The sequence below is a fragment of the Merops nubicus genome, unplaced genomic scaffold, assembly GCF_000691845.1.
Source record: "Merops nubicus isolate BGI_N331 unplaced genomic scaffold, ASM69184v1 scaffold2514, whole genome shotgun sequence".
NCBI classification, from domain to species: Eukaryota; Metazoa; Chordata; class Aves; order Coraciiformes; family Meropidae; genus Merops; species Merops nubicus.
This window is the reverse complement of record NW_008603422.1, coordinates 43716-57486: the sequence shown is the minus strand read 5'-3', so window position 1 is coordinate 57486 and position 13771 is coordinate 43716. Positions and strand designations below refer to the sequence as shown.

General features: G+C 36.4%; 1 protein-coding gene across 1 annotated transcript in view; it reads left to right on the top strand.

The window, feature by feature from the left end:
- LOC103771341 (regulating synaptic membrane exocytosis protein 1-like) overlaps positions 1–13771 on the top strand; it is a gene marked incomplete at its 5' end in the record, with an annotated part of 130017 nt that overhangs the window by 80914 nt on the left and 35332 nt on the right. The window contains one exon of the mRNA XM_008938634.1: positions 6634–6866. Within this exon, the coding sequence (XP_008936882.1) occupies positions 6634–6866 (233 nt within the window). The remainder of the gene's footprint in view (positions 1–6633; positions 6867–13771) is intronic.

Below are 13771 nucleotides of genomic sequence, written 5' to 3'. Positions count from 1 at the left end.
GTGCATTTTTAATTATCTAATTATGCTTCCTTTTTGAAAGAAACTGTCATATTACCAGGAGCCTTTCTGAATTATTTGAAAAAGACTGAAAAATAATGTAAATGGTGTTTTGTTTTAATTATTGCAGTCGATTAAGATGAAATATAATTTATAAACTTTTAGTCTAAGAACATTACACTAACATTTTTAACAGGCAATACACGCTTTTAGAATGAAGAAATGTGGGAAAATAGTTATAGTTGTGGCTCACACCTCATAGTAGCTCTTGCTTTATCTTCATCTCAGTTTATCTTCTTTAAAACATTGTCTGTATTTTCTTTGTTACTTCTGTCCTTTCACTATTCCATTTAGCCTTTCAGATTTTCCTCTTCCATTCCCTATTTTGTGGCTAGTATCTGTTGCTACTACTTACTCTTGTAAAGGAGCAGTGTGCAACCTATTTCATATCAATGATGTAGTGTTTTTACCCAAAGAGCAGTGATGTCTCAGTACCTCATGCTTTGGAGGGGAAAAAAAGGAATGCATTTTGTTCTAGCAGGGAGAATAACCTGTTATTGCTGAGTGTTATACAAAGAGAAAAACCAGTGAGTTCAGTTTTCTTGCTAGTGAAAGAAGCTTTCTTCATTCAGTGATGAGCATAAAAACCTCCACATCTTTGCATTTGTCATACGCCCCTGCCCACCAATATTTATTTTCTTGATACAGATTTAACATGGTGCACTTGAACTTAATACACAAGTGGTTATTTGCAGTTAAGTTTGGTCATTTGAGCTGTTTACCCTTTGCTCCCCTTAGCCTGGCCACATCAACACTGACAGCAACACCTAACCCGGGGCAGCGCCCCTGCAGTCACTAACTGCTTTTGTGTTGGTTTCATTTCATGATTCAGGTGATTATTTGGCTTCAGGGTGACAGTGCCGTGGCTATGCTCAGGCAGGCACATGGGCTCCTGCATGCAGAGACAATTGCTCTGCTTGCCTCAGAGGATAGAAATTGATGAAAGGTAAAATAGTTAAAACTTGGAAAAGAGTTAAAATCTGCTTATCTTTTGTAACTTCCATTTACTTTCTGAATTGTTATTCTTTCATTTAATGAAGAAACACTACTTTTACAAGTTTTTAGAAATCTATCAGAGCTGTGAAGCTTGAACAGCTCACTGGTCAGTATGTTACTGACAAAGGCGTTTTCGCAAAACAGATTCTGATAGCAGATTCCAACATGGAAATTTCCTGATCTTCCAAAGTAGGATATTAACCAGTTAAGCTCCCAGAAGTTATTTCTGTAATGAAACCTTCCCCAACCCTTGGATCAGTGACAGTTCGCACATGGAGCACAATGGGACCAGGACTGTGTCCTTCCAGTCTCTGTGTCACTGAGTAGCTCTTTTTTACAAGCTAGGAATGTTGTCAAGAGCAGATATCATTTACAAGAGTTACTGAATTTCAGCTGTCGTAATACACCAATCAGACTCTAATACGGTTGACTTTACAGGAGAAGAAAGTTTTTTCTGATTCTAACAGCTATTTAATGGATTTATTATGTGATCGATGTGCATGTTAGGTCAATATGTAGTTCCAGTCGGTACAGGCTGTACAAAATTATTTCATTGAATCAACTAACTTCTGTATGGTCTAAAGAAGTCTCTCGACTAACTAGAGAGAATTTTAATATGTTTGTTCTTTGGTTTGTAAAGCACCGTGTTTGATTTAATTTATGAAATACCATAAACTGTACAGTAATTAATCTTGCAGCAAATGTTATATATCATGTGTAAATACAGCTATATATTCTAAGCCTGGCAGAGCAATTTCTGGATAGGTAGAGTTTGGATTTCTTAATTATGTATCATATAATACTAGTAACAGGACTTGGTTTATTTTTAGAATTGTAATGTTCCTCCTTATAAAGGGGTACTCATCTTCCCTTTGGTCCACAAGTACTACATGGTTAGGAGGTTATTAGTATTCATGAGCTACCTCATTGCAAAGGGTGCCATAGGGGCTATGAATTAGTACGTGATTCTGCATTCAGCAGAAGAGAGAGGAAGCTTCCTAGCTCATGCTGGTGAAGGCCAGGGATTCTGTCTGAAGAATCAAGTTACTGCAACTGTGTGGGAAGAACTTACGTTAAAATTTCATCTATATGGCAAGGAATGCAGGGGATTGTTTATTTACTCACAGCTTGCATGATTGGAAAACTGGATGGAGTGAAAATGAGTGATTATGAAAATAAACACCTGAAGTGTTTTTTATAAATCATCAGTAAGTCTAAGAGAATGAAGGAAATACTTTAATTTTAGCAAAGGCTAATCTCTTAAGACTTTCTCCCTAAAAGGATATACTTCCAGATATAATATAGGTGAGTTTATGGGCAAAGTTTTTTCTAGCTTCATGTATCCTACTATCTTTCTTTTTCAAGCTATATGTATAAGTACGTCTATATACTTTATATGTACTACTGGCATGTATTTTATATCGTTACTGAGAAATACTGAGTATTTATCTATATACTAATTTTCTCAGTCCGAATAATTTGTCCAGTATAATTTTATGTACCTTCAATGTATGTATAATATATCTGTACACAGAAGGATATACAATGATTTAGTACATGTAATTGGCTTTGTTTCAGCCCTGTATAGTTGTGTATGCTGTAGTTTAGTATCAGTAAGTTGTAATCCCCATGTCCTTGTAGTGATTCATTTTATAGAATTTACCTCAGACTTATTTTTTATGGCAGCTTGTAATTAAAACTAATCTTTGAATAATTTTTTTCTCTTAATAGTTCCTTCTTCTTACCCACAGACCCAAGTGCAACTTTCAGGTAGTGTCAGCTTGCAAAAATGAAAATGCTACTTTCTTTCAAAACTCGGATGGCTGACATATAAATATAGTCTTGATTTTGCCTTGTGTGGTACAGTTACCGCTTTAGATAGGATCCATCTCAACTGCAGAGGTTTTGGCAGGACGATGTAAGGGCTTTTCCCTGGGTGAATGAAGCGGTGTCTTCCCAGCCGATGCGGGAGCCTGGTGGCAGTGGGGGACCCTGGAGCTCAGGGACAGCTCTAGGAGCCCAGGCAGGGTATCAGCTCTGCATTTGCTGGTGTCAAAGGGGTTTTTACTTTACTGGTTTATTTCAATTTAAAAAAAAAAAAAAAATGAAGTGACTCTTTTTCAATGCCTAATATCTGTGAAGTAAAATAGAGAGATTGACTTTAACTATTCTTGGTATACACATCAATGGCAGTATGCCAATGATTAGAAATAGCATAAGATTTATGCTGAACTATTAATTGCAAGAATTGCTAAAGATGGTAAAATAACTTTAAAGGAAAATAGTGAATTATTTAATTTAGAAATAAATGGCATATACTGATAAATGTTACTTTTGGTTATGCTGCTACTGAAAACTATTTATTTATTGCATTATGATAACTAGGTTTGAATCAAAAATATAACTTAATTTTTTACCAATTTTAGGCACAGGCTTGCAAAAACTTGCATCTGCATTTAAATGAATATGTCAATAGTCCCAGCAAGTACAGTAAAGAAAAAGAAAATTTTAGGTATGCTATTATCAGAAGGGCTAAGTGCAAAATGATATATGCAAATTCTTGCAGGTCTTTGCTGCTTTGTGCTTCATAAATTAAACTCGAACCACATGGAAGTAAGTAACAGTGTGATCTAGGAGCTATTTCTCTAAGTGATAGCCAGTAATGGAAGGGGAAAATGTTGTGTTCTAAGGATACTCAATTAGGTGGTATAAGAAGATTGAATTTTAAATATTTGTTCTTCTGATACTCTTCCAACTAATGTCAAATAGTAAACTAGCCCAGGGATTAGATGAACACAGTGGAATCTTAATCTGGTTTTTTTAGCTATGACAAGGGGAAGTATTGGGCAGCTGTAGGATTTGATCCTTAGTCCTATCCCATTAAGCCCACTTCTAGCAAACTAAGAGCTATTTTGTACTAGTTGTGCACTAGAACATAATTCTTAGGAAAGCAGAACTTGATATTTGCAAGCTAAAAACAAGTATAAGATTAATCTGAATGCCAGATATTTCAGTTTTTAAGGTGAATCTTCTAGATCCCTCTACCTGTCACAAAGAATGAAAATTGAAACGTATGTGAGTCTTTGAAACAGCAATGGAATTAATACATTGCAATATTGTCAATTCTTATTTCTCAGCTGATGGACATCATTGTCTTCTAAACTCTAAATAATGTGAGATTAGAGCATTTCAGCTCTGTTGTGTAAAAGAAAAAAAAGCAGACTGGCATAAAAATATGTCAGTATTTATTATATTCATAAACACTTGAAATTCAGTAGAGCATGGTCAAAACAATTACTTCTTCAATTGCATGGTAGATTTTAATGTCCATTAAACTTTATTGCTGTAAATTTTACATCTATAGATTAGTGTGTCAGCAAAGTACATCACTATAGCTCAAATATCAACACATGCTCTCAAAAAAAGTATTTCCAGTTTCTTCCCGCTCTATGACTAAAGTACGGATGCATAAACTCAGGAGTTCCAGAACTGACAAAAACTCCATTGTTCAAAATGGGAACAAAATGACTACAGAGCAACTAGGGGCATCATCAGTATCACAGAAATAGTCACTGAAATCTAATTCCAAGTGCTGGTGGAAAGGAATTCTCCATATCTAATCAAAGTGGAGAGTAGGACCTCTGAAAATGAAGCCTGTTTGAACACAGGGATTATGTGACATCACTCCAAGCTTCTGATGCCGGTTGATAGCGTATTCGGATAGTGTTATCATACTGTACATTTGTTCTCTAGTTTTCAAGTTTTCTTGATAAGTAAGCAATTTAGTAATGTCACTGCTTAAAGAGAGAACATTTCTTCACCTTGTGCTGTGTGAAGGTGGCAGCTACATATTTTTATCAGAACTCAACAGGAGTGGATCCTAAGGGCTGAACACAGTTAAATGCCTATGCAAAGACTGATAACAACCTTTCTATTAGGTGCTGTCTATTCAAGGACTTCTATAGAATCACAGAATCACTGTGGTTGCAAAGGACCTCCAGGAAGTCCAACCTTCCTCCCAAAATTTCCCTAACCACTAGACCATAGTCTCATGTGCCACATCCACTTGTTTTTTGAACACCTCCAGGGATGATGTCTCCACCACCTCTCTTGGCAGCCCATTCCAGTGTCTAACCACTGTCTCAGTGAAGAAATTCTTCCTAATATCCAATCAAAACCTTCCTTCTTTTCCCAACTTCTTAAAAAGATACTGTCTGTTTTTACCTGCTCTTACCCTGTGGCCACACATGAGTAAATATTGGTGACTGTCAGTAAAACATAACTTAGTTATATATTACTTTATACTTTCCTGGATCTGTCTTTAGGCAGGACTGATTTAAGCTTTAGTAGGGCCCAGATCTATAGAATTCACAGGATGCCAGTTCATCTTCCACAGACCCCTTCATTTCTCCCTGCACGATTTCCAATCAGTCTGAAACTTGCAATGATATAAAGAAGCCTGCACATCCAACCTCTCTCTTATTTTTGGAGAGGTGGAAGTGGGTGGGCACAGGACACCACATCTGTTGGGAAGGGAACCTGCTGAGAGGGACAGCAGGACCTTTGCTTAACAAATAAGTTCAAAATTTGATTTCAAAATAGAGAGTCACTGAAAAAAACATCCCATAAATGAGTATGTTGCCAGCAGGTCTACTAATCAGCAGGACAAGATCAAGGAATTTCCAACATTCTAGGCTGATTTAACAACTACATCTGAAGTGAGTCAGGTTGCAGCTTCCTTTTCTGTGTCTCTGCTAACTTCATGTTGCTGTTAGAGCTGGGGCTTTGCTTGGTCATAGCCATGTTAGGACTGTGTATTAGTACGTCCTGTGTGTATTTGAGATTGTTCTCTAGAGTGTGTTTCTGAATACTTTACCCAGGCTCTATGTACAAGAGCAGAAAAGGGATTTTTGTGGAAACATTCAAATGCAATAGCTGAAGAAAATCAAACAGAACTGACAGAACGATTCATCTTTCTGTCAGTCAGTGAAAGTTCCAGTGGGTTATTGTGGGGTTTTGCCTCTTGTCTCAGAATTACTTTGCCTTCATATTGTGATAATTGCACTTTTAAAGAAGTGAGAGAGCAAAAACCTAAAAAATACTACATATTATGTTGCCTCTTCATGTGAAATATAAATATATAGATGATATCTTTCTATCTGTTAGGTCTTAAGGCTTGGGTGAACAGTGTCAATAAGACACTACTTATATTCTCTTGGTCCATATTCGTTTTCTGTGGTTGTAAAATGGTTGTTTTATTGCTTTCTGTATTCTGGGGATATAGACAGGAAGGCTTAGCATGACTTTTAAATGTTAGGTGTCTTTCTGTCACTCTGAAAAACATGGGGAAGCCTTCATTTTATTCCTTTCCCTCAAAGAAGTGAAGAGCAAAATATAACACTGCAAATACAGACTCTTGAGGAGCCTCAAATTAGCATTTTATTTGTGAACCAGATAACTGAAAATGTATCAACACTTAGTTTACTAATTAAAAAAAAAAAATTAAAAAAAAAAAAAAGGTTTTTGGAAATACTGTTACACAGACAAATTAACATGTTTGTTTTTACTTTGTAACTGTAGTACATTTACTCCTAAAATGCAAGGCAGACGGATGGGGACTTCAGGGAGAATCACTAAGAGCACAAGTGTGAGCGGAGAGATGTATAAGCTGGAGCACAATGATGGGAGTCAGTCGGACACGGCTGTCGGCATGGTTGGAACAGGTGGGAAGAAGAGACGTTCCAGCCTTAGTGCCAAAGTGGTTGCCATAGTGTCTCGAAGGAGCAGAAGCACATCTCAACTTAGCCAAACAGGTGAGTGAGACACACGCTCTTGGCAGACAGGCCTCTCACCAAACGTGGTTTACCATGATTTCATCTGTGGCTTCTGTGTTACGTGCGTGTAGATATAGACCTCTCAGGAGAGAAGGTTTTCCAGCTGTGAATAAATTTCTGAGATAATGATTTTCTTTGATCACTAGGCATCTGCAAGAAACAATATACAAATGCCTCTTAGAATATGTACCATGACAACTTTCTGTCCTGATCAATGAAAAATATTTTTATCTCTTAGAAGCCTTGTTTGCAGGTAGGCAAGGAAATACAGAGACATACGTGGGTGTCAGCAGTGGCTAATGGTTTGGCCAAGAGCAGCCTTTTATGTAAAGGAAATTTCCTCTAGCAGAAGGGTTGAGTATGAATGGGGAAACCGAAGTCTTAGCAAATGAATGGCAATTATGCAACTTGGATAAAAGTTTGTACCTGTAGTGGCAAAAAAAGGTGTTTTTCAAAATACCTTGGATTTTTTAGTCAAGAGTAAATCATATTTTTTCTTTAGAAACAACACTGGCAGATTTGGGTCAGTGATTTCAGATAAACTAGTTAACAGCATGGTGCTTCATTAGGAATGTTAAGACTTCTAACTCTTCATTGCGACTTCAGAAATCTTAAAAGCTTCATATCTGCATAGCCTGAAGTAACAAAAGCTCATACTGAAAGATACAAAAGGAAAAAAAAAAATATTTTAAAGTCTTTGTCCTGCTCCTATTGAGCCCCAGTGAAGACTTCTGCTCTTTTGTTCACTGGGAGCAGGACCTGACCTTAAGGGTCCTTTCTTACTAAAGGAAGGAAAAGAAAGGGGAAAAGCTTCAGCCTAGCCTAGAATTCACATATACTGCAGCATTCCTCTCACGTAGTCAGGCTAATCTAAACTAAGGTAAGTAACAATATTGTTTATTTATCATCAAATATATCACCTTTTCCCCTTGTTTTTATTTTATTGTCAGAAGAGCAGTAGAAACAATTTTTTCAAAATGTAAAGCTTGGTCAGCTTTAATAAAAAGAATTGAATACTTTTCTACACTAGTCATTTAGGAATTTTAAGCCAGAGAAAGCACATAATCATGCAGTTGGACCAAATAATAGATGTAGTAGGTGTATTTGAAGCCCAGAATTGTAATTAGCGTTGTATTGCTCAAAAATGCACTTCCTGAATATTAGACTAGAACATAGACAGTTGTATACAGTAAGATTTTTGTTTGATGCATCAGAATCAATTACATGCTCTTAAAGTAATAAAAAATAATACTGTATTATTGAAAGGATTTTAGGTTAATGTTTTACTTCATTTACTATGAATAACAAAATATTTTAAGTGTTTTACAGAGTGGTTTTGTCGTTTGATCTGGCACTCCTTCCTCACTCCTAAATCTCATTGAAATAGGAATTACTGTGACAGAGCAAATCTTTGCTCCATCTTACTCAGTAATCCATCTCCGATCAGGAATCAGGACTGTGTGCCTAAGAGGAAGGCACAGGGGGCTACCAAACATATAGGATGAGTTGCCCCGCATGAGCCCTAGCACTCTTCTAAGTGAAGTTAGTAACTAACTTTAAATCTAAACTGTGACTTCCAAACACTTCTCAGAATTATATATTTCAAGTTCAGGAGTTTCTGGTCTTCATAGAGAGATACTATAGCTCTCCAAATTTTCCTTGGTGTAAATATCAAAATAATAGGAATTTTGCAAGGAATGGAGCACCTAAAGTTATAATGAAACTCAAACAGCAAACCAAATATGGAAAGTATGATTATGCATTATTCATGACTGTGAAACAGAGTTGAGTGTGTTTACATAACCTTACTGTGGCTCAGGCAAACAGTATTATCTGTCATATAAGCAAAGCAAATGTGGCATGTTTTGTCAGTCACTATTTTTTTAGTTAAATAGTGTTGGAAATCAGTGAGTTGAATTAATGCATTTTTTAGAACAATATACATGAGACTTAATAGCTTTTCCAAAGAAAATCTGTTGCTAGAGACTAAATACTCATGCTCTAAATCAGGGACCCACTTTCTTTCCTTCCTGTACTGATACAAGAGGGGAGGAGAAATTTAAAAACATCTAATTAATTTTAATGTGTTGTACCTAAGTAATTTAATAATGTGTCCACTATCAAGAATTTAAAAAAAAAAAAAATCTGATGTTTTAAAACTGCTTTGGAGGTGTATGTGCCTTCAAAAAGTTGTGCCAGGTATGAACTTCTGCTACAGATCTTCAGTAACTCGAGGTGTGCTGTTGACAGAGAACGTATACTTTAAAGGAAGTATAAAAAATAGAGAAGTGTATGTGTAGTCTCTGTAGTCCTTCCTGAATTGATCAGTTTAATATATTTTTTTTTCTATATGACTTGTATGATTGTGAGTCAGGTACACATGACATATAGAGTTATTTGTTTCTGAAAACTGAATAAAGAAGATCAGAAAAAAAACCCAAAAGGTCAGCTATTACTTGAGTATCAGAGGTTCTGTATTTTTGTGAAACATGGATGGGAAATTCTAGTTTACTACCATCTTAAGACACAGTAAAATTAATTTAAATCTTGCTTTTTTTTAATTTGAATAAACGGTCAATAAGGGCTGAATTTGACTTTCTGTAGATAATTCTTGCTTTTAGTGTACTACACAGATTTAATAATATATAAAAATAGAAGTGGTGTTTATGAAACTGCTACTAGGTAACTATTATTTCTAAGAGTTTACTTTCAGATGAAAAAGAAGTGTGTGTGAGCCTGTGCATGCATGTATATGTCTATGTATACACACATGAACCTTTTTGCATAGATGGGGCAGATCCACTTGCACTTGAGATTTAGAAGGACCAGTAATCACACTATTTTGTACAACCTTGTTCAATGCTGTTGGAAAATATTCTACGTGCCTAATTTTTTATTTTTTTAAAAAATCTGCAAGGAAAAGTATGTTTGTGCTGCACCTTCCTTTTGAGTGTGCTTAAGATTTTATAATACTTTTGGTAACTGCATTGAAATAATGAAGCCCTTATTTACTATGGTTTGTTCATTGTACCCACAAACTGTATAGATTTTCAAGTTTATCAGAAAAAGCTTGTAATCTTCTGGCAGTATTCCTAATTAAAATCCAGCTCTGCTGATCCTATCACTGTTAAAATGAAGAAAGGAAAAAATGGGGGGGGGGAAGAAAAAGAAGCAAACGCCCAGAAAGAAAACAAAAAGAAAATAGATCCAGGCATATTTTGTACAATTTTAGTTACAATCCAGCTTTTCTAGTTTTCTTTATCAGCCTAATTTTTTTAAATAAATATATACATATGTACAAAATAAATATATAACTGCAGACTTTCAAAACAATTACAGCAACTAAACTTTAATCATAGGAAAATGATCAGAAAATAGTTTATGATAGGAATTTGTCATCTATTCTCTTGCTTTGGGGATGCAACACTCCATTCCCTTACAGATATTCTTATATTATACTTACCCAACCAATGATTGAGGGCAGTATTGATCATACTGCATTTTGGTTTTGGGTTGTGGGATTGTTTTGAATGAGATAAAAGCTGCTACCATAGGAGAAAACAGTTTTATTACAGTATTTATACTATAAATAAAGACATAGTAATGCATTTCAAAGTGGATGGAGGTAATGGTGTCATCAGTGAGATGAGTTCTGAAGAAAAGGAAAAGCTCAATCTCAGGTAAACAGAAGTATTTCCAAACCTGGATCCCTCTCAGTGCTGGTAAATGCAGAGGCACACCTTAAGAAGGCAAAAGGATTCCTCTCCTTTGCTATCTAACTCCTCCTGGTCAGCAGATAGGGGTTCACAAAGGTCATCGGCTAGTAAGAGCACACTTAACTTGTTCTCTTAAAGTGCTGACAGTGCTTTGCAGCTGATGACACTCTTCACCATCTTGTGATCACAGATTTGGTAGTGTTACATCTCTATGATGTATTCAGCCTGATACAATTGCCTGCTGGATCAGCAAGACAGACTTTTCTCTTTAAGGAAATAGACAGGATGCCTGGCTGTGTTTTTGTTTGCTTTGTTGAAAGACTTGGAGCATTTTCGTTCCTTAGCTGCTTTTAATGGAGACCAACTTTTCTGTCAAAAGCATCGAGAGTAAGAGTTTAAAAATTTGGGAGTTTTACTTAATTAAGATACCCAAAACATGATAACCAGTACAGATAGAAAGACATAAGATACCAGCTTTGAGATAAATATGAACAAAACTACAGAGATGAAACTGGTGAGCGTCCTGAGACATGGGCTCTCTTTTTCCCAAATATTTTCCAAAGTGCTCAACATGATTAACATCAGTATTCTGACTAACTTTTCCTTCACATTTCTTGAGAAACAGTCATGGTCTCATGTAAAATAAAGGTGACTCTTTGCGTGGGATTTTGTATATTGTTCCCACTACCGGCTCAAAACAGATGAGAACAGAAGAGATGGCAGAGGAGAGCTAAGGAGCTTGAAAAATGGGGAGCTTGTCCAGTCTCATGTTGCACTGATACAGGGTCATTTTCTAAATGGAAAAACCTTGCCATATTTATGGTACGGACCACAATGAGATACTTTCTGTAAGAAAAACAACCAAATTTATTTGCTGTCCATCTCCTGTTTAACATCAACAACTTGAAATGCAGCCATAGGCATTAACGTTTTAGAGGGAGGGTACATACCATGAAGTGGAGCTGAAGTAAGTATTATCACGAGATGTAAACAGAGTGAAAGAAGATGCTCTTCACTTCTGTGCATCTGTGAACTGGATACTTGGAAAGAATTTTTAAGTGTCTGACTGCTTCACTCAGGAAGTAACTGCCAGACTGGTCAGAACCATGTGAGAATCACAGAATGGTTGGGCTTGGAAGGGACCTTAAAGATCATCTAGTTCCAACCCCCGTGCTGTGGGCAGGGACACCTCCCACTAGACCAGGCTGCACAAGACCTCATCCAGCTTAGTCTTGAACACCTCCACATCCACAACTTCCATCATACAAGATCCACAGCTTCCATGGGCAACCTGTTTGAGTGTCTCACCACCCTCATAGTGAAGAACTTATTCCCTACATCTAATCTAAATTTACCTTCTAGTTTGAAAGCCCCCATCCTTTTGCTACAAGCTGTTGTAAAAAGTCCCTCCTGAGCTCTCTTATGGTGTATTTCCTGAAGTAAATATTGCAAATGTCCTCATATTGAATTCCATGCTACAGTATATTTTCTGTAATTTCCTGTAATTTTCCCATTAAAGAAGTGGCTTTCTGCATGTTCTTTTGAATTTAAATTACAAATTGTCAATATCAGATAAGATACTGACATCTAGGTTAGGAAATCATCATGGAGCAGTGAAGCCCTGATAATTTTGTACTCCATAGTGTACCTGTGCTCCTTTGCTGTGTTCACTCTTGCTTTAAGAACACTTCTTCATCTAGTTGACTGCCCTACATTTCACCTTCTGAGACTGATCTTAAGAAGGCTTTCTCTCATGGTTTTGTTGGATGACCAAAGTTTAAGTAAACATTTAGAAAAGACAACCTCCATCCATTACACATAATGTCTTCTAGTGGTAGAGAATATGATGGTTCTCTGGAGGTACTTTGTGACTCTTAGCAAGCACTGCTGTGCAGTGGTAAAAATAACACTGCCTGGGAAACGTGCAGTCTCTCAGGCTTGGAGCTGCATCATTTCAGAGTAGACATTGCTTGAAAGAAAACTCTGAGCTTTTCATTTTCGCAGTCTTTGTTGTAATGCCAGCAGGGATAATTTTCTGTCCATCCTTGTAGTAGTTTTATTATACAACCAGAGATTTCTTACAGGTCTAGATATTATGAAGAGATAAAGCAGATAATAGGTCAGAAATAAAATGTGCTGGAGGGTAGAGGCCTTTGAGTAAGGAGGATTTATTGTTGGTTTTGACAAAGCCATTGTTTCTTTCCATAATTTTGTTACTTTTTTACAAGGGTCATGACAACCTTTTCTTGAAGTAGTCAGCCTATTTTTTCTTTTTTCACATATCATCTTGATTGATTGAGTCTCAATTATAAAAAATGACAAGGATCCATTTCCGAGCATGTTTTTTAACCTCATGACCTCTGAGTTTATTTATTTTATTACTGGAGTGAGTGAAAGAAATTGTGATTACTTTAAAAATTACATTTATTCAATAAGAAAAGTGAGTGATAGATAAAAGTTCAAATTACTTATTTTATCTAGATTTCAAGAAACTGTCTACTGTTATTAGACTGGAGGGAAAGCATGGAAATCGGTAAGGAATACTGGATGTCAGGAAGAGAGTGCCTGAGAGACGCATCAGCTGGTTTTATTAAAACAAGAGCCAGAGTGTGCTTACTAGTTGAGTTTCTAACACAAAAGCCACAGGCATATCTAGTTAATAATTTAATGAGAGGTAGTGTATGCTTCTAGAATATGCTGGTGATACTGATTTGGAAAGTATGTCATTTCCAGGTGACAGAGAGGAAGGACTGATGAACTTGAGGACTAGAACAATAGAACACTGATTAAATGTGACTAATGGAAATTTCCAGATGCAATCTGGGAGCTCTGTTGTCTAGTAAAAACAGGATGTAGGATGACATGGATGTAATAAATTCACAGGATGAATGTAAGTTATGTATAAGATCTGACCAGTGAAAAGGCAAATTCTATCCTGGATGCACCAGGCAAAGTGTTTCCTTGGAGAGCTGAGGAAATTTTAACATTATTGAGTGAGGCACAGCTGACAGCTCATCTGGACTATTGGTCACTCAGCATTCAAGAAAGTGAATGTTGGATGTTTCTGGGAATTGAGACCTTGAAGCATGAATTATTGCCTCATTTGTTCAGCCTATAAAAATGAAGGTTGAACGTGATTGTTCTGTAAGAATCCCGTGAGAATAAACA